At 41.2% G+C, this 27,995-nt stretch overlaps 1 protein-coding gene across 3 annotated transcripts in view; it reads left to right on the forward strand.

Annotated features, from left to right (window-relative positions):
- tnk2a (tyrosine kinase, non-receptor, 2a) overlaps positions 1 to 27,758 on the forward strand; it is a 94,003-nt gene extending 66,245 nt beyond the window's left edge. For 2 of the 3 annotated variants that reach the window (XM_061713698.1, XM_061713697.1), the window contains 6 exons: positions 1 to 57; positions 1,559 to 2,211; positions 10,429 to 10,552; positions 12,798 to 12,893; positions 22,038 to 22,165; positions 26,642 to 27,758. The exon at positions 1 to 57 is cut by the window's left edge and continues 144 nt beyond it. In XM_061713698.1, coding sequence (XP_061569682.1) covers positions 1 to 57; positions 1,559 to 2,211; positions 10,429 to 10,552; positions 12,798 to 12,893; positions 22,038 to 22,165; positions 26,642 to 26,654 — 1,071 coding nt within the window. In that variant the 3' untranslated portion in view covers positions 26,655 to 27,758. The remainder of the gene's footprint in view (positions 58 to 1,558; positions 2,212 to 10,428; positions 10,553 to 12,797; positions 12,894 to 22,037; positions 22,166 to 26,641) is intronic. The other variant, XM_061713699.1, reaches the window with a different exon arrangement.
- The last annotated feature ends 237 nt before the right edge of the window (positions 27,759 to 27,995 follow it).

A 27,995-nucleotide genomic window follows, 5' to 3' on the forward strand; every position in this document is an offset into this window, starting at 1 on the left:
GTGCCGGGCAGGAGCGAGTCCCAGTCGGCGGACCTTTTCCAGGAGCTGCAGAGGGAGGTAGCGAAGCTCCGGCCACCGCTTGCAAACTCAGAAACCTGCTCCACGTCTTTAATAATTAACACTAGATAACACGCTTCCTCTTTTTTTTTTCCTTCTTCCGACGAAATGAGGGCCTTTTTTCCCCCTAAACGTGCCCCAAAAGTCACCAAATTTTGCACACAAGCCAGGCCTGGAGAAAAATGTGATTTTTAATGGTTTGTATTAATGGGCGTGGCAAAATGGCTCAACAGCGCCCCCTAAAAACTTTGTGCCTCAAGCCCCACAATACGGTTTGACGTACATGCACGAAAATCGCTACACACCTGTATCATGGGACAACTTAAAGAAAAGTCTCTTGGCGCTAGGGATGGGTGGTATGGACTAAAAAATGTATCACGATAATTTCTGGCATTGATCCCGATAACGATAAAAATGACGATAAAAAAAATACCAATTCAACTCCACCTTTGTAACTATAAATCTATCTCGCTCTCAGATCCGCCATGTTTGTTACACAAAAACGTCATCATCAAAATTTCCTTTCTTTCTTTCTTTCTTTCTTTCTTTCTTTCTTTCTTTCTTTCTTTCTTTCTTTCTTTCTTTCTTTCTTTCTTTCTTTCTTTCTTTCTTTCTTTCTTTCTTTCTTTCTTTCTTTTTCCCTTCCTTCCTTCTTTCCTTCCACTCTCTCCTTCCTTCTTCCCTTCCTTATTTTCACCCTTCCTTCCTTCCTTCCTTCCTTCCTTCCTTCCTTCCTTCCTTCCTTCCTTCCTTCCTTCCTTCCTTCCTTCCTTCCTTCCTTCCTTCCTTCCTTCCTTCCTTTCCTTCAAAAAATCAGCTTTACACAAAAACTTCATCAACGGGAATTTATCGTTTTTACCGTGAGATGACAAATTCTTATCGTGAGGAATTTTTTTGACGGTATATCGTGAACGGTAAAATATCACCCATTCCTACTTGGCGCCATGGCTGAAGCCGAACAGGAAGTCGGCCATTTTGAATTAATCGTGTAATTTTGGCGCAATTTATGCCATTCCTTTGGCCGTTTCTTTGCCTGTAACGTGCACCCAGGTGTGTTATACATCAAAATGTGCGTCTCGATCCTGCGACGATACGCATTACTTTTCTCAGTCAAAAGCGTTACCGTGGCAACGATAAACGCCAAAAAGCGCGCCCCCCCTTCATCTGATTGGTCCATATTTGATAGTTCCGATTTTCTGCTATAACTTTTGAATGGTTTGACATATAGACTCGTGGGTGGTGTCATCGGACTCGGTTTTGAGTCCTTGAACAAAATTGGTGCAAATTAGTCCCGCCCCTTCTTCTGATTGGTCGATATCTAATAGTTCTTACTTTCTGCCATAACTTTTGAATGGTTTGATATAGAGAGTCGTGGGTGGTGTCATCCACTAAAGACCTGAAGAATCTACATGCAAGTCATACAAGCTTCCACTGCAGCCTGAACGTGCACAAGGGTGCGAGGGCCCGTTCATCGCTTAATTCTTATTATTTCTGCTGACAGGTGATGGTGAAGCTTCAGGTTCCCATGGCAACAGGCCGCTCCCTCCCCTCCTCGCCCACCCCGATGCCCCTGGTTCCTCTGGGCCCTCACAGACAGATCTACCTACCCCCCCCCTCCCCTTCGTCCACCCCTTCTTCCTTCCTGTCCTGCGTGGAGGATCGGCCGGTGCTGCCCCCCCGCAGCCCCGTCCCGCCGATGCGTCCATCCAAATACAACGTCTCCACCCGCAGCGTCCACCAGCAGGCGCGCTCCAGCTCCGTCTCCCTGGGCGACGAGGACGACGCCCCTCCCCAGATCCCCCCCAGAGACCACCCCTTCTCCCAGCCCGGCTCCCGCTCCTCGTCTCCCCTCCCCGCGCTGCCCCAGCTCTCCTCCGCCCCCGTGATCCTGCCGCCGCCTCCCCTCTCCGTGTCGCCGCGGCGGACCGCCGGCCTCCTGGGGCCACTCCTGACCACCAACTCCTCGTACTCCGCCTCCACGAATCCAGCAACGTCACGACCGTCGCGGTTTGGAGCCGCAGGTTCCTCCTACTCCTCCACTTCATTACTGGAACCGCTCCCCTTTCGAGAGGGGCGGGGCCTCTCCTCACTGATTGACAGCTCTCAGAGCCCGGCTCCCATCCCCCTGCCAGAGAGACCAGCTTTCCTGGAGAGGTGAGTCTCTTGTGTTGTCGTTTCAGCATTTCTACTGAATTTATTAATGAGTGAATTAACAATCAAGTTTCAAGTTTATTTGAGATACATCATTGCATAACAATATGAACAGTGTTGGGTGTAACGCGGTACAAAGTAACGCGTTACTGTAACGAGATTACATTCGCCAGTAACGCAGTAATGTACCGCGTTACAGTTGTAATTTGGGTAATCACATTATAGTTACTCTAAGACAAAAAACATTACGTTACTGTAGTTACTTTAAGCTTTTCAGCTACATGTAGAACGGGAGAACAGAAAAGAAAATCAAACTTGCCTTTCATGCGTCTTCACGCGTTGCGCAACACACGATTTTACGAATAAACATTTGTGCGATCTGGGCACTGCAGTAATAAGGTTCCAACTACAGGACTGTCTCAGAAAATTAGAATATTGTGATAAAGTTCTTTATTTTCTGTAATGCAATTTAAAAAAACAAAAATGTCATACATTATGGATTCATTACAAATCAACTGAAATATTGCAAGCCTTTTATTATTTTAATATTGATGATTATGGTTTACAGTTTAAGATTAAGATTCCCAGAATATTCTAATTTTTTGAGATAGGATATTTGAGTTTTCTTAAGCTGTAAGCCATGATCAGCAATATTAAAATAATAAAAGGCTTGCAATATTTCAGTTGATTTGTAATGAATCCAGAATGTATGACATTTTTCTTTTTGTAATTGCATTACAGAAAATCACAATATTCAGATTTTCTGAGTAATCCAAAAGTAATGTAACTAGTAATGTAACTAGTTACTTTCAGCAACCAGTAACTAAGTAGTGTAAGGGATTACTTTTTTTTAAAGTAACTAGTTATATGTAATGGATTACTTTTTTTGAGCAACTACCCCAACACTGAATATGAATAATTATGTTTCTTACACTTTGACACAAGAGGACCCCTCTATTTAGAAAAAAAATTAAAAAAAAATAAATATCAACTGTAAGACAATGCTAAAAAAGTTTGTTTTACTTCTGATGAAGCTTGTACGCTCTCGGGAGGAACGACATCTGGTGCCTTTTTGTGTGACTCACAGGTTGTGTGAGTGTCCTCCCATTGCGTAGTGTGTAGCGACTTGTATTTGCAGACAGGCTCTGGATCATTGGGCTGGTCCCTTCTCTCAGTAGCCGATGGAATTCCCTTAAGGTGCCTCCTCTCTCCTCACCTCCAGAGTGGGGAAGGAGTTAGTCGGTGTCCCTATGATACGGCAATCTTGTTGTTTGGAGTAAATATGTAAATAGGGAGGTTTTGATAAATCTATTGCAAACACAGTTTTGGGCGTAAACAAATATGAGGCAGGAGGGACTCGTGTTTGGGGTGTTTTTAATCTGAAGATTCCAGAAAACAAATAAAACAGCAAAACAAAAGGAAATGGGTTGAATGAAGGTGTGACCAGGGACTTCACAAGTGGGAGTTGAGGAAACTTCACCTCCAGCGTCACACAGGTTGTGTTTTACAAATGTTGACGTTTTTCTGGTCTGGTGCCATCAAGACGTTGCTGCAAGCAGATTTGATCCCTCTTAACGCAACTCACAACTCACAGCTCAGCAAAATCTGCTGAATTAATTTCAAGAAGAAATCGGGACCTCGGAGTGTCAGATGGAGAGAATTGTGACGGAGACTGAATGATTATCTGTCTGGCCGGCTTCAGCCAAGATAACAGGAGTTAAGTGGCAGTGAGTCCTTTAGGTCAATTAAATCTCCAACTAAAGAGAAAAACAACTGTTTGAATCGTTTGAATCATGCAAAGATGCTTAATTGGTAGGAAGGCGTTTATTTTCCGCATTATTTTTTTTAAATCACCAGTCTTCTTAAATGAAGTATAGAAATAGCCAAATTAACTAATAAGTAAATCCTCAAATCCTACAAGATCACTTAATATCCAGCTGCATCAGTGCAGGATGATTAAGATTTATTAAATGTTTTATATTTTCCCATGCACACTCACACACACTTATTTTTTTGTCTTTATTCTTTATTATTTATATATTATATATATTTTTAATATATAATATATAATTATTAGTTTGCCATCACTTTTGTGTAGTTATACTTTTTGTTTTTGTATGTTAATCTTGTGTTCTTTATAACACATGAAATTTTAATATCTTCGGTGGAGGCTTCAAATAAGCCCATTGGGCTTTTTGCCTCTTCCTGCACCTATAGTATTTATATTTGATATTTCCTGTATATTTTTAAAACTGTGCAAAACAATAAACTAAACTAAAAACTAAACTAAAGCTAAACTAGCCCTGGAGGAGCTGCATAGCTACAGTAAATGCCCATCCAGAGGGAGCGATGATCGTGGCAGGGGACTTAAAGGGGACCTATTATGGAATCTAATACCTATTTTAAACAGGCCTTGAATGTCTTAAAAACAGGCTTTTGATTGTTTTTGCTAAATAAATTAGACATTCAGCCTCTAAACCATGTCTTTATCTTCCCATTCTCTAACCTCATTATCTATGCAGGATTCTGAGTGGGCGGGGCTATGATAATGAGGCTCTGTGCTGATTGGCTGCCTGAATGACGCGATACACCGCTACGGAAAAATAGCAGAAGCTCCGGCTGATGGAGTTACACCGTGTCAAAACTGCATGCGATGCGAGCGAGCGTCAGCGACAAAATCAATTCCATTGCTTTATTTTCTATTGGACTGTCCTAACTGGCCGCGAGCGACGCAGCGCTGCGCAGCGCACCGTTTTGAGCTGAACATTTGTCAGACGCCCTGCTTCTATTTTCTTCCTGTCGCTCGCGTTGAAAGCCGGTTGAAAGCGCTGTAGGAAACAGTCATGATGAGGAACGGCTGATCCAGTTAGTTGAAATGAGAAGTTATCTCTATGATTCTTCCTCATTTCACTACAAAAACCTCAATAAAGTGGCAGCTGCTGGAGGGAGATGGACAGAGAGCGTCCGATGTCACGCAGTGCTACGCGATAGTCGGACGCTTGCATGCAGTTACACAGTTTTATAGTTGTGGGCGGGGTTTGCATTTTGGTTACGTAACAAAAATCACAGAATCTTAACGGCTCGTAGATCCACATCACACGGCTCATCCGGGCGGCTGTACAGACACTGCAGAATTTAGTTGCTTTCCTCCTTCTCTGAGTTGGCAGGCTGAGGGGAGACCACTTTATATATGTTAAAGCAAGAGAAAACCTGTTTTTCATAATAGGTCCCCTCTAAAGGAACCTACTAGGCTTCAACAGCCCCACGTCTCCCTGCTGACGACGTCAGCTTGCAGACCAGCAGGCTGCAGGAGCAGACCCGCCAAAAACCCTGCACAGGTCTGGAGTGAGGAGGCCACCGATCTCTGCAACTGTTCTGAGGTCACTGGGGTCTGGGATGGGACTGTCAGTGTTCACTGTACACCGTGGTACAGCCGCTGCACAGCAGAGCAAAGAGATCTGTCCCAGGTGGTGCAGAGGATTGTGGGAGCTGAGCTCCCGGACTTGTGTACGCTGAACTCGTGCAGAGAACAGTTGAAGCCATCTGCATAGACAGCAGCCACCTGGACATTCCCTGTTTGCACCACTGCCATCGGGGAAAAGCTACGGAAATCAAAACAAGGACTAACAGGCGGAGAAACAGTTTTTCTCCTCATCCTGCCATCTTATCCATCTCATCCATTTCCTAGTACAATAACACTGTTCACACTGTTACAACTGCTACCAACCAGAGTTATTATCGTTCACGAAAACGAACGAAATAACGAAAACTAAAATTGAAAAAACTATTTCGTTAACTGAACTAAATAAAAACGAAAATTAAAAGACAAAAACGATAACTAACTGAAATATATTGCGTGTTTAGAAAACTAACTAAAACGAACTGAAATTATAGATATAATTTCCTCCGTTTTCGTCCCTGCCAATATAAGACTCTTGTTATGATCAATTTATTCCCCTCTGGCCGTTTATCTCCAACTGGCAGCTACGGCACCTGAACGCCTCACGGCCCGTGAGGTCAAAACTAAAACTAAAACTAAAACTAAGCATTTTTGAAAATATAAAAACTAATAAAAACTAGCGAACCCACACTAAAAACTAATTAAAACTAACTGAATTGAAGGAGAAAAAGTCAAAATGAAATAAAACTAAACTAAAATGAAAAATTCAAAACTATTGTAACCCTGCTACCAACATCATTTCATTATTCAATTCCAATGTGACACTTTATTCACTACGACACTTGTACTTTTATTTTGCTTTCTTCACTTTTTTACTTCGTTTTAGCTAGTCTACTTTCCAACCTTTATTTATTCTTTATTTATTTATAGTATAGTGCTGTTTCTTAAGCTGTTGTTTCGTTGCGTCTTCTGTTTTGGAAACGTGTCACCGAAATGTCCTTGTAGAAATACAATGATAATTAAATAAGTATTTGAGAAATCTTTGAATCTTTGAAAAACGACAGATCACAGTGTGATTTGGCTGACTAAACCTGTAATAAGTGATAATGAGGTGATCTTTAAAGTTTAAAAACTGCATAAAAAGGACTTCAAATTTTAGACAAATGAGATAAAGAAAAAAGTACCAACTCACACCTTCCTGCCTACGTTTGCACTGGCAGATAAAAAGATCTGCCGCAGCATCGCAGCGAGACCGGTGGACATGAATCACTGCTGACTGCTGGACGAGCACAGCTCAGCATCAGCACCAGCAGACACTTAATGTGCAGCTCTTAATTCTCTCCTCATCAGGACGAGGTCATCCAGCACTCGGAAAACTACTAAACAAACATCCTGCTGCTCATTAAGCTGAGTAAAGTTGTCAACTTAGCAAAGTTGATGCTTTAGTGGGAGGTCCAGTTAGAACGGCTGTCCAACGAGATTTGGAAATCAAAAATAGTGAAATCTGCGTCTGCAGAGCTGGATACAGCTTTTCTGACCACACACACACACACACACACACACACACACACAAACAGCAGATCAATAAACAATCACGTACAGGAGGAGTGCTTTGTTAGTTGCACCGATGCCAACTTCTTCAGAGCCTCTCAGTGGAAGCTGCAGCAGCGTTTTGAAGAAACCTTAAACACTTTCCTCTCGGCTTCAAGCGGACCTGGTCTCAGTGATTGCTGTTTTGTTCGTAGCAGCGCTGTTCTCTGTGTCGCAGCAGCCAGCTGGATCAAGAAGATGTAGCTGTTCATGACAGTTTCGCAGTGAAAGACTGAGGCTTCTTCTCCGTTCTTCTTCTGAATTTTTGTTCTGAACGGGAGACTTCGTCCACTGCAAAAACTCAAAATCTTAACAAGAATATTTGTCTTATTTCTAGTTACAAATGTCTCATTTTAGTCAAAAAAATCTCCTTACACTTAAAACAAGACTCATCACTGGAAAAAACAACAATTTTCACCTGTTTCAAGTAGATTTTCACTTAAAATAAGTAGAAAAATCTGCCAGTGGAAGATTTTTTTGCTTGTAATGAGAAGATAAATCTTGTCCCACTGGCAGATTTTTTTTACTTATTTCAAGTGAAAATTTACTTGAAACAGGTTTTTACCGGTTTCAAGTACATTTTAATTGTCAAATAAGTTATTTTTCTGGTGTTATTTTTCTGGTGATGACTCTAAATGTTGAAATAGCAGTAAAACCACATTCATTGATGAAATGACATAAGGGATGGAAAGAGGGGATGGCAGTTTTACAGAAGTTTACAGAAGTTATTTTTCTGGTAATGACTCTTGTTTTAAGTGTAATGAGATTTTTTTTGACTAAAAATGAGACATTTTAACTAGAAATAAGACAAATATTCCTGGTAAGATTTAGAGTTTTTGAAGTGCTGAAGCCGGTCAGCAGCCGGTTGAGTTCAGACCCAAACTGCTCCCAGGAGTTACAGGACTCTCCGCCCAGCTGATGCTCAATGTGGAGCTGCTCTCATCAAAGTCTGCCCAAACCTTCTCGTCAGTGTGCGAAATACCAATCCATACTGTCCATCCATACTTGTTTTTTGTTTTTTAAACAGTGTGGCCCTCTACAATAAACCAATACAATCAGCCTACTATAGCCTATGACAAATACACGCATACTTTTAACCATTTTAGATGCACGTTGTTTTACTAAAAGGAAGCAAAATTGTACATTACGATGCAGAATGTTATTTACAAATTAAATCCGATAATTACAATAAATAAAAGACATTAATTGGCACCACACTGGTGCACTTAATGAATAAATGCCAGATATAAGACACTGGCGCACAACCAGTGCAAACGAATAAACAAATAAAATAGGCTAATGTATTTTTTTTAGATAAATAAAAAAAAAATACAATGAAAATTAATTGTGCATTCAAATAACAGTAATAACAACAAATGCCACTATCGGAGACGTGTAGTCAGTGCACTTAAACAGATCCTCAGCCTGCACAATGATGACTGATTATTTAACGTTATGTAACCATCCAGGAAATTATGATTTAACACAGCTGTGTGAACACATTCACAAATTCCACTCATAACAGGCCATAACGCAAAATAAAAAAAAACAAAAACATGATGGCTCTCAACAGGTGGGTTCACGCAGCTTACACATTCACAAATCACACTCATAACAGGCCATAACGCAAAATAATAATACAAATAATTAAAAAAAAACATTAGCTCTCAGGTGGGTTCAGGCCATATTAAGCAGGCTGGCCTCTTACCTTAAGTTAAAATAGACCAAATGTGCCTTTTCTCGACTTCTTGTGCTTTCCGTCCTGGTTTCCAGGAAGAAGAGAGGCGATGTCTTGCTTTGATCCAGCTTCTGACAAATGGAACCGGGTGGAATTTGTCCAGAAGAGGTCCGTTGAGGTCACAAATAGGAGTGCAGACATGCTTTCTTCGCGCAACCTTTTGCGCGCATGGCTGTCTATGTTATTAACTGCGGAAAAGCCTTGTTGCGCTGTGCCGGCGCACATGGCTAATTTGCATACATAAAAGTGCAGGACTTGTGTTAAACCAATAAAAGTTTTGAATTGTGAATACTTGATATGGCGGTCTCTTAAACATATTTAATTGACCATTAGTGACAATCAAATTATCATATTATATTATATAGACTAATTTTTTTTTTTTGACATCATTAAGACCCCCCCTAAATTTGGCTTTTGAGTCCTTCAGGGTGGCTGAAGTGTTTATCAGGGGGGTCGGAGACCCCCCCGTATTTCGCACTCTGCTTCTCGTCCTCTGCTACGTCAAATGCTGTCTGCAGTTCGACCAGCCAGTATGTCACTGATTTCATTCAGTACGTTCACGTGCACGTGTTTCACGGTGCTCATGCCACATAACTATGAGGCCCTTTAGTCTGACTTGTTTCTCAGTCCTGACAAACGTGCCAGGACAGTTTATTTCAGCCGCAACAGAAACGAGCCAACAGTGACCTGCATCACACGTATCCTACGTCCTGTGTGCTTTAGTCTTCAGCTTCCTTTCAAGTTCATTCTCATTTCATTTAGTCGGACGAAGTTTTATAATTACGATCTGAGTCCGACTAATGAAGCCCAGCCATCCTGGGCCTCAGCCCTCCGGGCTCAGATACGCCACCTAAACCCGGAACTAGCAGCTTTTGTTCCTCGTGGCTTTAAAATGAATATAAGCAACAAAAAGTGAAACTTTTCATCTCTCTTGGACTGTCACAGTCTGATCCTGGAGCACAGCGTCATAAATCATATTAAAAACTGCTGACTCAGGGTGCAGACTCAAGGAAAACTTTAAAAAACCTGCACCGTTAATAGAAAGATGACATTAAATTTCGACAACAAAAAACGATAAAGATAAATGAGTAAGAGACATTTAGTGCAGTGGAAACTGCTGAGCGGAGGACTGTAGTCTGTTTGTTCATCTGACAGCGTTTACGGCTCTGATGACTCCACGAGCTTCTCACTCAGTTTTATTAGGCAGTGTCAAGAAAGTACAAAACAATATATAGAAGTAAGAATAAAAGAGAGCCAGACGTGGCCCGAGGTTTCCAGCGGATGTTCTTCGTCACCTCTGCAGTCCACAACAGTTTAGGTTAAAATGAAACTATTCAACATGTCTTTGAAGATGGTTTATAGTTCATACTGTAGCTGCTGAGCAGAATTCAGATAATGTCAGCTGATACAAATATATTCAATAAAAATGTGTCTTTGGGATTTATACGTTTTAATAAGCTTGCTGGATGTTTGTTGTTGTTCCTCTGAACAGATACGGGGCGGCCAACATGGCAGCAGTCAAACCCATGGTGAAGCCGAAACCAAACTCCTCCTACAACAACAACAACGGACGAACCGCAGCTCCCAGCATGCAACAGGAGCAGAGCATCACGCAGGTGAGGGCATAGACATATATACAGTACGTAGACGGCTCATAGACTGACGCTTCCTATTGGAGCTGACGTTCAACGCGGCCGCCATCTTGGATGGGTCTCCAACGCGCCCCCAGTGCATTTATTTCTACTGAGGAAGGTTTTATCCCCGACTACAATCATCCATAACTCCACTAATTTTTACCCGATTTTCACACGGTTTGGTTTGTTACAAACGGCAGAGATTTAGTTATGATACAGGACGCTGTCACACGTTAAAAATACGTACTTTTATGCTGAAAGACTTTGTATTATGCTCTTTAACAAGACATATGGTATGGCATATTGATACATGTATAAATTAATTCATTTTATATTTTAATAAAGAAACCAGTTTGATTGTTCATTTTAATTTATTTGAAGGGGAGAGGGGTGTGTTGTTGTATTTATTTATTTATTTATATTTATTTATTTATCTTTTCTTTCTTTCTTATTAATATTATTTATTCATTTTTATTTAATTATTGTTTTGAAAAGTAAAAAAAAAAGCCTAAATATTGATATTTCTATTGTTATTGTAAATCTTTTTTTTTTTCTCTTATTGCCCTCAATAAATATATATAAAAATAAATCCAGGTCATTCCAGGGTCTTATAATACCCTGTTAGGCTTGAACTGGGGCTGGGGAGCTAAAACCTTTGAAAAAGAACTGTTTTGCAGCTTCTTGCGTGTGCTGGCTGTAACTGTAACTCTGTAACTCCAGTGTAGTTAATTTAGCCTGGAGAGAGGAGACCCATCCAATATGGCGGCCACGCTGGATTACGTTCCAGCATGTCATGAGGCGTCTATATGTCTATGGGTGAGGGAGCGCTCTTACACGTTTTTGTTGACAATCACACAAATGCCATCACAGGCCTCAGGCAGACGAGCCAGTAATTTCTCAGAAACACTAGAACATCTCTGACCGGCCTATTTTATTGACTCCACATCCTTTTATCAACAAAGTTTTAATTGGCAAAACTCGAAGCATTAAATCGGGATGAATTAACTTTGTGACTAATTTCATCCGGATGTGAATGTGGCTGGACGGAGGAAGACGTCAAAGTGTTGTTGGTTCAGATGACTCTTAGTCCACGGGCCAGAGCCCAAAATCGTCAGCACCACTCAAGGTGACCAAACTTGCCTATAATTTTTGAAAATATCCATGTCTGTAGATGATATTCTGGTATGATAACCCTTCCTGAGTGGCAGCTGTATCATAGTTATCAGCTCATGAAGTTACCCACCCCCTTCAGAAAATTACATTTTAGATGCTGCTGCATATCCTGGTTTAGACTCAGAATATCTGTCAATGTTTCACTATATTGTCTTTGGTATCATTTTAAAGGGGACCTTTAAATCATTCATTCAAGCTAAGATGTGATACATTTCCTGAATCCTTATAATCCTGTGAGTATTCCAGTTTTTGTATTTTGTGTCTCTGTTGTTCGTAGATGACACAGGGATAAAAGATACTATATCATTTAGGCGAAAATTGTGTAAAAATGTGTGTTGTTTATAGTTTAAAGAGCTGCAGTGACCTCGATGTTGGTCAGAAAGATTCACATCTTAGCTTGAATGAATGCTTAAAATGATACCAAAGACGATATAGTGAAACATTGAAGGAGCATGAGGCAGGATTGAGGCAGGTTTATGAAAAAAATTTGTATATGTTTCAAGTTTTCTAGTAATAATGTCAGATGAAGCGTTCCAAACCAAAAGAATGAGCCCTCTAGTGTATCTCTCCTTTGCCTTGAACAGGCTGTGTGCTGCAAAATGTGCTGCAATTCGGTCCCGAATTTCCCGCGCTGGGCTGCGGATGTGACGTCACATGACGCTGCATGCACGTTCTCCCCGTTCTCCCGTGCCGGCTTCACTGTTGGCTGCAGTACCCCCGACGGCCGTCGTGGTGAAGGGTGGCGCTAGAGAGTCTCATTTCTTAAAAGGAGCCTCATGCTCCTTTAACAGATATCCTGTACATGCGTCTAAACCAGGATATGCAGCAGCATCTAAAATGTAATTTTCTGAACTTCATGAGCTGATAACTATGATCCAGCTGCCACTCAGGAAGGTTTATCATACCAGAATATCATCTACAGACATGTATATTTTCACAAATTATAAGCAAGTTTGGTTTTGTCACCCTGAGTGGTTCTGATATCTGGCCTGGCCCGTGGACTATCTGCAGGTCCAGATGTGCTGGTACTGACTTCCTTCTGACTCGCCGGCAGGTCCGAGCGGGTGTGCACGGGGTCACGATAGAGGAGTGTCAGGCTGCTCTGCACAACCACCAGTGGAGCGTCCCACAGGCTATTAATTATTTAAAGGTACACTCTCCTGTTTTCACGTAGTTTAATATTTGCAGCCCAAGTATCCACTGATCAACAGAATGAAAGTACACACAAACATGCTGTCAAGTTAGAAATCTCTCTTTTAAAATTATGTTTTAGAAATGATGCTAAAAAAGTCTAATTGGGCCGATACAACCTCAGGTGATTGAGAGGTTTTTTTTTTTTCACCGCGCCAATATTTAATCAAAAATGAAGACGAGAAAAAAGTACTACAGGACTGTCTCAGAAAATTAGAATATTGTGATAAAGTCCTTTATTTTCTGTAATTCAATTAAAAAAACAAAAATGTCATACATTCTGGATTCATCACAAATCAACTGAAATATTGCAAGCATTTTATTATTATTTACAGTTTAAGATTAAGATTCCCAGAATATTCAAATTTTTTGAGATAGGATATTTGAGTTTTCTTAAGCTGTAAACCATGATCAGCAATATTAAAATAATAAAAGGCTTGCAATATTTCAGTTGATTTGTAATGAATCCAGAATGTATGACATTTTTGCATTACAGAAAATAAAGGACTTTATTACAATATTCTAATTTTCTGAAACAGTCCCAATTTTCACCTGTTTCAAGTAAATTTCACTTAAAATAAGTAGAAAAATCTGCCAGTGGAACAAGAGTTTTTTGCTTGTAATGAGAAGATACAGGACTGTTTCAGAAAATTTGAATATTGTGATTTTCTGTAATCTGTAATGCTGTAAGCCATAATCAGCATATTAAAATAATAAAAGGCTTGCAATATTTCAGTTGATTTGTAATGAATCCAGAATGTATGACATTTTTGTTTTTTTAATTGCATTACAGAAAATAAAGAACTTTATCACAATATTCTAATTTTCTGAGACAGTCCTGTATTTGACAGTTTGATCTTCAGCAGGCGTGAAAGTGTATAAATGTGTTGACACTTTGCTGGTTTGGAGGACTCAGGTACATGTAAACATAATGCAAAGAAGGAGAGACATAAGCAATGGCCTTAGAGAGGCTATTGTCATCACAGATCAATCTAAAATAGTCATAAAACCAGCTACAAGCAATCTGAAATTTAAAGTTTCACAGAGATAAAGATAATTTACTGTAGAAAAGGAAACCATTCAAGACAGCAATCTTTTCAGGAGTGGACCACTCAGAAAATGTAACCCGAGATCAGTTAAACAGTTAGAAGATGAAGTACAGTTTGGCGTTACGGGCGAAAGTCTCTTCAGTTTATAAAGAACATGTAACGTAAAGAATATGAACTGAGGTTCACAAATCTGCATATATAAAAAACACAAGACCTCTGGAAAAATGTCCAAGGGACAAATTAAACACGGGAATGAACGAGCACAGCGTTCCAGCAGAAACACCTTTACCCACTGTAGCACGGTGGTGGAAGGATGGGGATCTTTGGTTGGTCTGTAGGCGCAGGATCTGAGTATCTCTCTTCTTTTAGTTGAGCATGAACTCGTCTGTATTCTAGAGGTGAATATGAGGACATCTGTCTGACAGATAAATGATGAATGAAGTGATGAAAGGCTGAAGTCGGTGTGGCCGTCTTTACTTTCACATTCAGCAACATATTTACCTAATTCAAAGCTTAACGACGGGATGTGAAGAAGGAAGCAGACATGTAGCATCTACTTCTGGTTGGAGTTGAGCAGAAAACACGACGGTGCTCAGACGTCTGCTGTCGGTGCTGATGCTGCGTAGACGGGGAATATTAGGACTAATGAGAATTTGCAGGCTTTAGCCTCCCGTTCTCCTCTCTCACGCCGGCTCCGCTGGGAGCGTCTGCCAGCTACGTGTTATTCCCGACCAGCTCCCCTTAAGTGGGCCGTGAAGTCCTCTAACATGTTTCTGCATTGATGCAGTTTCCCTGAACATTTTCCAAAGTGCTGCCGCTGTTTTCTCTCTTTTTTTTATTCTTCCAGTCTGCCAAAGTTATAAATAAAACAGAGCAGAGGTCATGAAAATATGAACAAAATATTGCCAGTGACAGACTTTATGTATCCTTTTTTTTTTTTTTTTAGTGCAAACAACCAAAACGGTGTGTTTTGCTGAAGCCAGGCTGTTTAAAAATGTGCCTAGCCTGAAGGTCTTTAATGGAGAACCATTTAATGGAGAAAACAGAGATTCCTGAAAAATATAAACCCACACACCAAACAGGTGAACAGTTTATTTTGAGATAACGTGTATAAATCTGTGTTGCTCGACAGCTGAAGCCGTATGCATAAACTTTATAAAACCGTAGCTGTAAAGGGAAGAAAATGTGCATACATTGTGTTCTATTTCACCAAATACCTTCTAATAATACAAATCCGTGCACATGGTTCTCTTTTATAAACCTCAATGTGTTTAGAGTCATGCATGTGCACAAACCTTGCTTCTACTCCCATCTTTAACAATGAAGGGACGGAGACCCTCCCCAATGTAGAAGTGACATAAACTTCTGTTGCTCTTGATCGCCAAGTCAAATAAAATAAACTGCTGAATGGAAAAATGTAACAGAATTTATCTTTTCTGTGAGTATAAATCTAAAGACCTTGTAGAGGAAAATACAGGACTGTCTCAGAAAATTAGAATATTGTGATAAAGTTCTTTATTTTCTGTAATGCAATTAAAAAAACAAAAATGTCATACATTCTGGATTCATTACAAATCAACTGAAATATTGCAAGCCTTTTATTATTTTAATATTGCTGATTATGGCTTACAGTTTAAGATTAAGATTCCCAGAATATTCTAATTTTTTTAGATAGGATATTTGAATTTTCTTAAACTGTAAGTCATGATCAGCAATATTAAAATAATAAAAGGCTTGCAATATTTCAGTTGATTTGTAATGAATCCAGAATGTATGACATTTTTGTTTTTGTAATTGCATTACAGAAAATCACAATATTCTAATTTTCTGAGACAGTCCTGTAGGAAATAGCTGCATCACAACAAAGCGCCGAAAAACACACCTCAAATACGCCTCAAATAACGCGTTTGGACTGTTTTCTGCCTGAAAAGTCCTCCCAAAAAAGAAGAAGAAGAGTAGAGGCTCTGGATGAACCGTGAGGTGATGTAACCGGGCTGGAGGAGTGTGAAAGTCCTTCTGAAGGTCGGGTGTTTGGCAGCCCAGCCAGAAAGGTGCAGACCTCCCTCAGTCCCCCCGGCTCTTCAGGAGGACACAAGTGTCCTGAGGCCGAACAAGAAGTCTCATCTCCTCCAGGGTGAGGCAACCGAGGAGCGACCTGAGCTCTCGCCATGTCTCCAGCAGCATCTGCCGATCCTGATATTGCCGATCACCGATCACAGCGTGAAATCCATAAATGTACACAACACTGATTGTATTATTACTAGCTTCAGCTTTCTTGTGGTAATAAATGTGTGTACAACACAAAATGTGCACCAACACACACAACAGCAGACATGTCACTCTCTTAAAGTTGATAAAAGTTGTTAACTATAAACCTTAGTTTTCCTGTGGAAAAATGAATTCAATCTTGAAATAAAAAAATGAATTAATAAGCTTTGCGAAAGCTTTAGCGATAGCATCCGCCACGTGTGACCCAGGAAACTGTTGTAGTGAAGCACAACTCTTCACACTAGAGCTCCAAACGTCACTCGTGAATCGACTGACACGACTGTCGTCCTGCTCTGTTACGTTCAGCTGAGTTAGCGGCGTTGCTCCTTTTCTTTCCCTGCCTTAGCGGCAGCTCAATATACTCCTTCGTGTAAGAAACTTTTAAAAGTCCTACAGTATCAGCTTCGTTGTGTTGAAATTCTTTAGTACCATTCCTCCTCGGGGTATCTCCTTTGCAAACACCTTGCAAACTGCTAATTTGTTGTCCTTTTCAGACATTGTTAAACTCCCGTACCGGCAACGCCATTTTCAGTGTTGATGCTCTGAAGAAACGGCTACGCTCCTTGCGAGACCTCGGTCTGAGATGTGAGAATGCACTCGCCGCCTGCAGTTTGTTGTTGTAACCGTCATAAGATCAGCCTGCTTTGAACTATTATTTTGAGAATGCCGATCAAAACCGATAGGGGCATTATCGGCCGATACCGATCGTTTGCCGATCAATCGGTGCATCTCTAGTCACGATGAACCCCGTGCTGCAGCCACGGGTTCTTGAGAGGCTGCGTAGAAAACCAGGACAAGAAGGTCAACACTTTGGTTTCGAGTGTTTTCATCTTCAGTATTCTCTCAAAGCCATTACAGCAACCTTCTGTGCATTGTTGGCAGTAAAAAACCAACACAACGGAAACATCCTCTCAGGTCTCTTTTGGGGATGGGACATTAACAAAGGGTCCAATATTTACTCTTGTTCGGCCTCGTGCTCAGTCACGCGCTCCTTTTCTCTTCCATCATCATCAAAGTGACACGCAGCTCTGAGAGAGACGAGAGGTGGAGGGTTTATAGTCACTTTGGAAGGTTTTGCCAGAAGCAGCAACAAGAGCTTGACAAGACTTATTTAAATATTTGTCTCCTTGAGAACAAATTGAAAGTGATATTTTAATGTGAACAGCTCACTTCTGACTCTGTGGCTCGGACCTCTTCCACCCCAGATCCAGTATCGACCTCATTACTGATAGGATCATCCACAGATCCATCAAGATGATCTGGGGCCTCATTTATAAAAGAGTGCGTAGGATTCATACTAAAAGTGCACGTGCGCCCAAAAGCCGAAAATGGTGTGCGCAAAAAAAAATCTGGATTTATAAAACCGTGTGCATGCACATCTGAACGCAATGTTCTCTTTATAAATCACAGTCCAGTTGGAAGGTTCCCCACTTGAATTCGCCTCATATCCCGCCCTCTACACGTCCACTTTTTACCAAGAGTGGGCAATGCAAAGTACCTGGCGACTGTATTTGCATATGAATGAGCCTGCTGAGCATGTGCAGCGGCTTCCTGTCTGTTTCTGCTGCGTCAGGATGATGAGTCGTGTTGACCCACCGAGCTACTAAATTTCACGGAGACTGAGATGGAGATGTTGTGGATGAGGTGGAGGCCAGGAAAACCACATTATTTGGTGGTCACAGTAAAAGTAGAAAAAGTATATAGATAGTATAAAATAAAGCAGGTGAGTGGCACGTCGTTGCTGCACTAAACGCTGTGAGTGCCACGGACAGATGGTGCAGAAAAAAAAAGAAGTGGTGTGATTTGAAGGTGGAGGCCAAGAGGTACGGAGCGCCTAAAGGGACACGGATTTCTTTTATATATATATAATGAGTTTTACGTGCGAGCGTGAAACCTTTAAGGCTGATTTATGGTTCCGCGTCACACCAACGCGTTCCCTACGGCGTAGGCTCTGCGTCGTTTTAACGCGGAACCATAATTTAGGCTAACGTGCACGTGTAAAGGTTTCACGCACGCGTAAGACTCAATATATATATATATATATATATATATATATATATATATATATATAAAATCTGGGTCCCTTTAGGGGCTCCATAGAGTGGCCCTCATTTGTTCTGTCCTCAGTCACTCCACGGTTGGAAGCGCTGAGTGACGAGGAGGTTCCCGGCGTGTCCTGCACCGCGGCAGCAGCAGCAGCAGCAGCACCAGAGAGTCCTGACTGACGCTGTGCTTCACACACAGAGGGACACGATCAGCGCTTTTATATTATAAGTCTGATATGTGATGACATTAAAAGTATGACATGAATCTGGCTTCATTTCACCACCTCACCGTCTGCGTCGCCAGTTCCCCATATCTTAAGAATGTTCCTACAGGAGGGTCAGGGTTGGCGTAGGGATACGCACATTTTTCGGTTAGTTTTTTCTTTTTAAATCCCAACCTTTGCGTAGAAGGTGGCTTGCGCATCTTTCAAGCCCTGTTTTGTGCACAAGCGAGCTTTATAAATGAGGCCCCTGGACTTTACCTGGGATCATCTTGTTGTTGGTGTTGGGCTGAACGTGGAGACACGTGCACAGCTGCAGCTGTTTACTGTTTTTCAAACAACCGTATGTCCAGTTCATTATATCAGGTTTCAGTTGCTCTAAGAACGTACCTGCATGGTGTCACGCCCCTCCCCACCTCCTCATGAATAACGTCTAGGTTTTACTGTGTTGGATAAACAGTGTCTGCTGCTGCTGAAGGTTTCTCATCGCGGGTTTATCCTCTGCTGTTTAATTGAGTGTGGGAGGTCGGGGGGTTCACAGTGGAAAAGTGCAGCGTCAAGGCGAGTCGGCCACAGCGGGGATTTGAAGCGAAACACAAGATCAGAGCAGAAAGACACAACTGGTCGTCATGACAGCAGCGAGCAACTCTGCCCACATGTGAGAATCAGAATCAGCTCCAGGGGCCAAGAACGCAGATGTATGCAAGGAGTCGCTTGCCAGCAGTTGTTGTCTCTCTAATTAATGAAATGTTATAAATATTTAATAAGAAAAAACAATAAAGAAAAATACATGAATATATAAAAATAAAGAAATAAAGAAAAAAAAATCCCAATACACCCCCTACTTTCTACCACTAGCCCTAAAAATGAAGCTACAAATTTTAGGGCCCTTGTAATCTTCCCTAGGTCCCAATACTCCCACTAACCCTACTTTTCAGCACCACCCCTAAATTTTGCTTGCTACGTCACTGCGTGGTTTACGTTCGGGTAAGTAAGCGACTGCGTAGTTCCGTTTGCACATACGTCACACCATATCAGGAAGCCGAGAGCTAAAAGCAAGTTTTAATTTCCGCTTTAGCGCTGTTAATATGCCACTTTATTAAGTTTTTATATTTTTTCAGGCGTAAAAGTAAGTGTTAAGATTCACAACCTGGGCTCAGTTTATCCAAATAACGCCTGTTAAGAAATTTGATCCGATGTTTTCGGGGGGTATCTAGAGCTGCCGGCTCGGGAGCTGATTTATGGTTCCGCTTTAATTTGACGGCGCACGTTGCCGCGTAACCTACGCCGTAGGCTCTACGTTGGTGTAACGCGGAACCAAAAATCAGCCTTTATTCTGGCGAGATCTGAAAAACGAGCAAGCGAGTGATTATGTACATTCACTGTGAATATTATGAAAGTAAAATATATATTTCTTGCTAGAAATGTAATCAAAACGCATTTTTATGCAGAAACTAACTAAAAATATTGATTTTATTCACTAAAAAATAAGAAATGTCCGCCATGTTTTTTCGTTTGATTCAGTCTGCAAAAAATGACGTAAAGCATTCTGGGAAATTTCTCTAGCCCTCGGTCGGCGAGTCAGCATCTGAAAACCCTCGCTCTGTAGGGCTAGATTGATAACCACTAGCCCTCGACATGTGCACTCACCCTAGATGAAAAGGGGAATTGGGACACCACTACCCTCACCAAAATTTAGGGCTAGGGCTGAAAAGTAGGGGTAGTGGGTGTATTGGGACTGGGCCTTAAACCAGGCGTTCACAGCACTTCATGACTGCAGCATCAGAGTAACAGGTTTCCTGGGGGCTGGGATGAAGGTGGAGCACTTGAAACAGCAGGGGTCTTCACACAGCTCCAGAGATCTGTTGAAGAGCTGAGGAGATGGAAGCGGGCCGGTCTGCACACACCGACACCCCCCCTGGACCGGAGGGAGACTCTCCCTCTGGGCCTGGAGCTTCCCTGGTCTTCTGTCCTCGGAAAAGCCAACTCTCTTCCCTCTTGCTAAGTCAATGTGACTGATGTAGGGGGGATGCTTGCCCGAACAGAGCTCTGTCTCCACTCCTCTAGTGGCGCTTTTCCACTAGTACCCACTAGTACGCCACTAATCCGACTCGACTCGTCTCGCCTTGGTTTGGCGCTTTTTCCACTAGGGCAGGGCAACCCGCGGCTCTAGAGCTGCATGCGGCTCTTTAGCGCCACCCTAGTGGCTCCTGAAGCTTTTTCAAAAATGTTTGATCTTTTTTTCCTTTTTTTCTTCTTTTTTTCCTCTTTTTTCCCTTTTTTCTCAATTTTTCCTTCTTTTTTTGTTTTTTCTTCCTTTTTCCTTTCCTTTTTTCTCGACATTTCGACTTTTTTCTCGACATTTTGACTTTTTTCTCGACATTTCGCCTTTCGCCATTTGCGTTCATTCTAAGGCTTATACAAGAGTTCATTTTTTGCGGCTCCAGACATTTGTTTTTTGTGTTTTTGGTCCAATATGGCTCTTTCAACATTTTGGGTTGCTGACCCCTGCACTAGGGGTATAACATCACACTACAGGCCACCGATTGGTTGAGAGTCAGACGTCTGAGTCAGGAGCTGGAAATCAGCCAAAGAGCGACTCTGACAGCGGCATCTTGTTTATTTTATTAACACAGGTAATAGCAGTGCAAAAGTCTGTTTGGTGATCCAACTCTGAGGTGCAGATGTTCATAAACCTGGTGCTGAGGAGAGAATTAAAAAGGGATCTAGACGGAAGATAAGGAACGACCAGATCTACCAGGAGCTCTGTCTCTTCATAGCTGCTCGCGGCTCCAGATGACTTTTCAGCAGCCGAGACAAACTAAAAAAATTAAAAAGCGTCATTGCTTGAAGCTTCTCTCACTCTCATTTTTTAACTTGATATCGAACACAAGCCACAGACCCAGCAGCACATCTATCATCTCCTCCAGGTTCTACATCTTTAGTGTTGTTCTTCGTTTAGATCACACAATCAAATACGTCACAGCAGCTTCGCTCCAACCTCCTACTTCTGCTCCAGGTGCTGAATTGTTATGGAAAAGAAACCAGGCTGAGTTTAGTCGAGCCAAGTTGAGCTGAGTAGGTACTAGTGGAAAAGTGCCATAGGTGTCTGAGTTTCAGGGTGTTTGCAGGGTTTGCAGGATGTCTTGGTTGGTGTAAACACAAAAGCTGATTGCAAGTTGTCACAGATGTTGAGATGCTGGATGCTGGATGTTGAGGTTGAGATACAGTCCACCCTCCGGGACAGAATCACAGAGCCAGGTCTCTGGGAAATAAAGAGAATGTGCAAACTCTCTGTTGGCTCGGTTCAGAAGAAGCAACTCATGGGTTGTGTTGACCAGAGAGCAGTCGCTGGCGAGATGGATGACCGGCAGCGCCGTTCGATAGCATCGCCGGCTCGTCTCAAGATTTAAAAGCTCATCTCTGTTGAAAGGGGCGGGGTTGGAAGTTGGAGAGCGCGGTTCAGAGGTAGCCATCACGAGAGTGTCTGAGATTACCCCCCCGTCTATCTGCATCGCAGGTGGAGCAGCTGTTTCGGCTCGGCCTGCGATCCCGAGACGAGTGCGAGGAGCTCCTGCAGCGCTGCCAGTGGAACCTGGAGCAGGCCAGCACCGTGCTGCTGGACACGTACGGCCCGGGCCACGGCGGGTACGTACCACGATGGACACGACTAGGGTTGCCACCTTTCAGAAATAGAAATAAGGGACGCCCCGATTTCAGCAGCGCAGGCGCCAAAAAAAGGGACATCCCCAAAACATCTAAACTGCATAGACATGTATTTATTTTATATGAAAAAATAAAATGCTTTGATTTAAAGTCTAAAGTGCTTTAATTGCATTGAACTTGCAGGACTGTACAGACCGCCAACCATGCTAGCAACTGAAATACCTTTGCTCCTATGGTAAATATAAATATAGCTACAGGTGAAGCTCGGAAAATTAGAATATGGTGTGAAAGTTAATTTATTTCAATAATTCGACTTAACAGGTGAAACTAATATATTACATAGTCTCACAGTCTTACATGCAAAGCAAGATATGTTTAACCTTTATTTGTTACAATTTTGATGATCGAATTGTTTATTGATTTCATAAAACATTCAATTTTTTTGAGATTTTTTATTTGGGGTTTGCATAAACTGTGAGCCATAATCACCAAAATTATAACAAATAAAGGCTTGAAATATCTCACTTTGAATGTAATGGGAAATAATATGTTTGTTTCACCTTTAGTTGAATTTACTACGAATGAAGTTTTCCAATATATTCAAATGTTCCGACCTTCACCTTAATATTATGACATCAATAAATAAGAGCATAATATAGCCTAGACACGACTGCACCAACGGCAGCCTCTTTTTTTCCTTCCATTGACTTCAACCTGCCACGGTCATGTCAGTGGTGCCGCTACGTGTCCCGGTTCGTCTCTGTTTTCTTCCTGCAGGTGGCATCCAGGGGCCGGATTCACCAATATGTTCTTAAGAACGATCTTAAGAAATGTCTTAAGATCTAAAATTAAGAAGTTCATAAGAAAGTTCTTAAGTGAAATTCCTCAATATTTTCTTAAGAACCGTCTTAAGAACTGTAATTTCTTACGAATTTCTTATTTTTCCTACTTAAGAACTTCTTAAAATATGTAATTGCACGCGCCTACAAACAACATTTATACATGTAGTTTGGTCTTAACCGTCGGTCACTCACTAAACATGGAGAAGGAGAAAAGAGATGCAGGAACTTTTCAAGGTTATGGTGGATGAGATTAATGTGAGAAAAAAATACTATTGGGGAAAATTAATAATAATAAACTACCACGCTAACTAACATGCTAACAAACAGTTAACAGGCTCTTTGTGTAATTAATTACAAAGTATATCCTCAAACTATGACCTACTAGTCTAAACTTGTCTAAAATGTGTTGAAAAAGGTGATTTTAGAGTTTTTTACCTTTTCACAGAAGAAATTTTAAGACAGGTCAAGGCTGTCTTAAAGTTAAGAAAAAAGTCAAGAACAAATTTGAGAACTTTTATTTCAAGAATACCATTTATTCTTAAGTTTTTTCTTAAGAAGAAAATACTTAAGAACTTTTCTGGAGAATATGACTTCTTCTCTTTTTTCTTCTTAAGACTGAACTTAAGAAAAAAATGCCACTTAAGATTTTTTTTCTTAAGAATGTTTTGCGAATCCGGCCCCTGCTTTTTAACTCCCTCCGTTTTGAAGCCGTTCAATCGTATACGAGTCCCAACTCAACACTCTGGGGAATTAGCTTGTTGAAGCTAAATTAATTAAAGCTACTAAACTGATTGAAGCTGCTTTCATGTCTGCGGGGCCATTTATCCGTAAACACAAGCCTGATCATAAACACTGGGAAGGAGGGAGGAGCCGGTTCTGTCCGGTCCTGTTAGACGGCAGCTTCATCGCATCAACGCCGTTATTCTGTTTGTTTTGATAAAAACTAAGTTGCATAAACTGATCAGGCTTTGCACCGTTCAAACACAACAACAAGGTAATTTTGAAGTTTGTTTTTTGTTTTTTAATTAAGAGTTTATAATTAACAGGGAAAGAATTTTAAATGAATTCACCCTGTGCTTTGGAAGGTGAAGCATCAAAGTTTTGTTTCGTGGAGTTGAAACTTCAGCTCGACTGATGGGGGCTGGTTGGTGATGGAGTCCCATCAGGTCCCAAGAGCAGAGTAATCAGAGTAAATCCTGCTTCTCTAGAGGGGAGGGGAGGGCGCTACCTGCCTGGGGCCTGTTATCCCATAAAACATATAAATCTGTGTTTTGGGACTCGGCCAGCGTCCCCGGCTCCAGTGCTGTTCCCTGTGCTGTTTTCCTCGAGCACGAGCAGGACAGAGGAGTTGGAGTCCAACGGGACTCTCAGTCTGAGCAGCTCTGATCCAGCTGCACCCGCCTCTCTGATCTGATCCAGCTGCAGCCGCATCTGTGATCTGATCCAGCTGCAGCCGCCTCTGTGATCTCTGGCTCATGTTCTCTCAGATGGAAGTCGCTTTGGATAAAAGCGACTGCTAAATGGCAGTATTAGTAGCAGTAGTAGCAGTAGCAGTAGTAGTAGCAGTATTAGTAGTAGTATCAGTAGTAATAGCAGTAGTAGCAGTAGTAGCAGATGCAGTATTAGTAGCAGTATCAGTATTAGCAGTAGTAGCAGTAGTAGTAGTATTAGTAGCAGTATTAGTAGCAGTAGTAGCAGTAGCAGTAGCAGTAGTAGTAGCAGTAGTAGCAGTATTAGTAGCAGTATTAGTAGCAGTAGCAGTATTAGTAGCAGTAGCAGTATTAGTAGCAGTAGCAGTATTAGTAGCAGTAGTAGCAGAAGTAGTAGCAGTAGCAGTATTAGTAGCAGTAGTAGTAGTAGCAACAGTAGTAGCAATAGCAGTAGTAGTACTAGCAGTATTAGTAGCAGTAGCAGTAGCAGTGTCAGCAGCAGTATTAGTAGCAGTAGTAGTATTAGTAGCAGTAGTAGTAGCAGTAGCAGTAGTAGTAGCAGTAGCAGTATTAGTAGCAGTAGCAGTAGTAGTAGTAGCAACAGTAGTAGCAATAGCAGTAGTAGTACTAGCAGTATTAGTAGCAGTAGCAGTAGCAGTGTCAGTAGCAGTATTAGTAGCAGTAGCAGTATTAGTAGCAGTAGCAGTATTAGTAGCAGTAGCAGTATTAGTAGCAGTAGCAGTATTAGTAGCAGTAGTAGCATTAGTAGCAGTAGTAGTAGCAGTAGCAGTAGTATTAGCAGTAGCAGTATTAGTAGCAGTAGCAGTATTAGTAGCAGTATTAGTAGCAGTAGTAGTAGCAGTAGTAGCAGAAGTAGTAGTGGTAGCAGTATTAGTAGCAGTAGCTGTGATACTAAATACTGATAAAGTCAGGGAAATACCATACTATGTCAGTCCGTACCAGTCTAGTCTGTTCTGGTCTCTAAACTCCCAGCCTGCTTTGCTGCCAGATTTTGGGTTGATTAAACCCAAAATCTGACAGTTTTGTGCAGTTTTGAGCTGCTCACAAGTACTTTTATTCCTGATAATATTTTATATCTTAGCCTACTCCAATCAGGGACCTGATCAGTTCTTGAAGGTAGTTTTACAACATAAATGCACTTGGCCCGTATTAGAGCGACGGGAGGATTATATTCCTGAACAGAAAAAGTTCCTTGTAGCTTTGCTTAAAGACACGAAAGAAGCAAAGCAATCAGTTCTTTGTTTTATGTTCTCATGTGTGTAAATATCATCAAGTGGCTGATTCCCCAACCCAACTGACAAATGTGGCTAAAATTCTGGTTAATTTTCGTTTCTAATAAAGGAAGCTTGTCTAGTTTTTTAGAAAATGTAATTTTTTTTCTTGCCTTTTAGCATCTTGGTCAGTGGCGGCTTGTCAATAGGGGGTGCTAGGGCGCCGCCCCCATTAAAATTACAGGGAAACTAATACAAGTAAATTGACTTATGTTCATAAAGCGCCTTTCTACAAAGAAATGTACGTTTTACGTCTCATTTATTCATTCACACACGCACTAATATACTTGGGAAACAGTTAGGCACCAAATATAATATATTTAAATTTCTGAGATGGCAAAAATAAGAACTTTATTGATCCCACATAGGAGTAATTAATGTTATATCAGCTATAGAGAACAAGGTAGTGCTGAAAAACAATATATATCCCCCCTCACAAAAATAGGAAAAATAGAAACATATTTTCTCATCAACAATTTTTTTTTTTACATTTTTCAAACAACAAAATAACATATTTGAACCATTTTTCAGACAATATCTGTCAATATCTCTATATAATAACTGAAAAAATCTGAAAAATGTTTCAAATATGTTATTTTGTTACTTGAAATTTTTTAAATATGTTTATGTAAAATATGCTACATGTATGTGTAGTATATTTATATTTAGTATATGTAGTAAAAAATAACAAAAAAATGTATGTTCAAGTAGAGTTTATAGTTGTGTTGTAATCCCCACTCGCCAGTGCGCCCCCCCAAAAATTTTTTATCACCAGCCGCCACTGGTCTTGGTCCTTTTTGCTAAAAAAACATCTGCTAGCTGCCATTGAAAGTGATGTTGATGAAATCAAGTTCAAACACACACACATCAAAAACTGTGTTTCCATGTCAACAGGAAGACGCTCTGAGCAGCTGCAGAGCTCGCTGGGATCGCTGCTCCGACAGACTCACCGCTCCGGCGACTCCAGACGTTCCCTGATGAACAGAGGAACCCGCGGCGGCGATCACGCCTCGCGATCACGCCTCACTCTCCGTGTCGTGACGACCTGCTACTGCCTGTTTTAGTCCACGCATGCCCATGATTAGCTCACAGCTGCTCGCCGAATGATCCTGTTTTATTTAAACCGTCACTATTTATGTCTCGTTTCCGCCGGTCGCTCCGGCAGACTTTGCTGTGAAGAAAATGTACAGATAATGTCGTATTTAACTCTGAAGCGTGCAAACATGTGCAAACTGCTGGTCAGAAGAAACAAGGATTTATCAACCTAGTTAATACAATTGTGTTGATACGACGGATATATCAGATGTTATTTATTATTTTAATGGTGTCTTAAAGGTTCCCTGTGGAGTTTCATAGTAAACTAATGCAGGTCTGACTCCTGCATTCATCACGTTTACCAGGAAGCTGGTTTCTTTCCTGCATATTACTGTTGATTAGTCATCTGGGGTAAATTACTCCACATGTTACCTTTAATAGTTGTGCTAGGCTTTATTTTGTAAGAGCAGTCATCTTGAAGACCAGTGCTTGAAATCTTTGCTTCTGTTCAGGATAAAACAGGGTATTACTCAGAACTTTACAAATGAGGCATTTCATGCAACTTGAGGTTCACATTTGCTGCATGTTGCTATGAAACTGCTTTTATGATAATCAAGTAAATGAGCTGAAAAGCTTTACCTGTTATTTAACAGGCAGGTGTGTGTGTGTGTGTGTGCGTATGTGTGTGTGTTAGCCCTCATTGCTGAAAGTGTCGCCTGACTTCATACCGAGTACAATCTTTTATGGAAACATACAAGCAGCTACACAGGAAAGGTTTCCGACATCCGATTGCCCACTGTTGCAGAAATGTTGGCTTTTAATGCTCTGTCGGTCCCATTTCAGAGCGACTGTGACGGGCGTCACCCTCCACTCTCTGTGCTAATACTGTTCTACATTTTACTGTTGGATTAAAAAAAAAGCTTGAAACTGTGAAATGTAAACACGGCCTTTGTTGTTTTTTAATAAACGGAGATTCTCCTGCAGAACCACTCACATCTTCTGTGATTATTCCCAAAGACGGATATACAGGACTGTCTCAGAAAATTAGAATATTGTGATAAAGTCCTTTATTTTCTGTAATGCAAAAATGTTATACATTCTGGATTCATTACAAATCAACTGAAATATTGCAAGCCTTTTATTATTTTAATATTGCTGATTATGGTTTACAGTTTAAGATTAAGATTCCCAGAATATTCTAATTTTTTGAGAT

This window comes from Cololabis saira, chromosome 22, assembly GCF_033807715.1.
Source record: "Cololabis saira isolate AMF1-May2022 chromosome 22, fColSai1.1, whole genome shotgun sequence".
Lineage (NCBI taxonomy): Eukaryota > Metazoa > Chordata > Actinopteri > Beloniformes > Belonidae > Cololabis > Cololabis saira.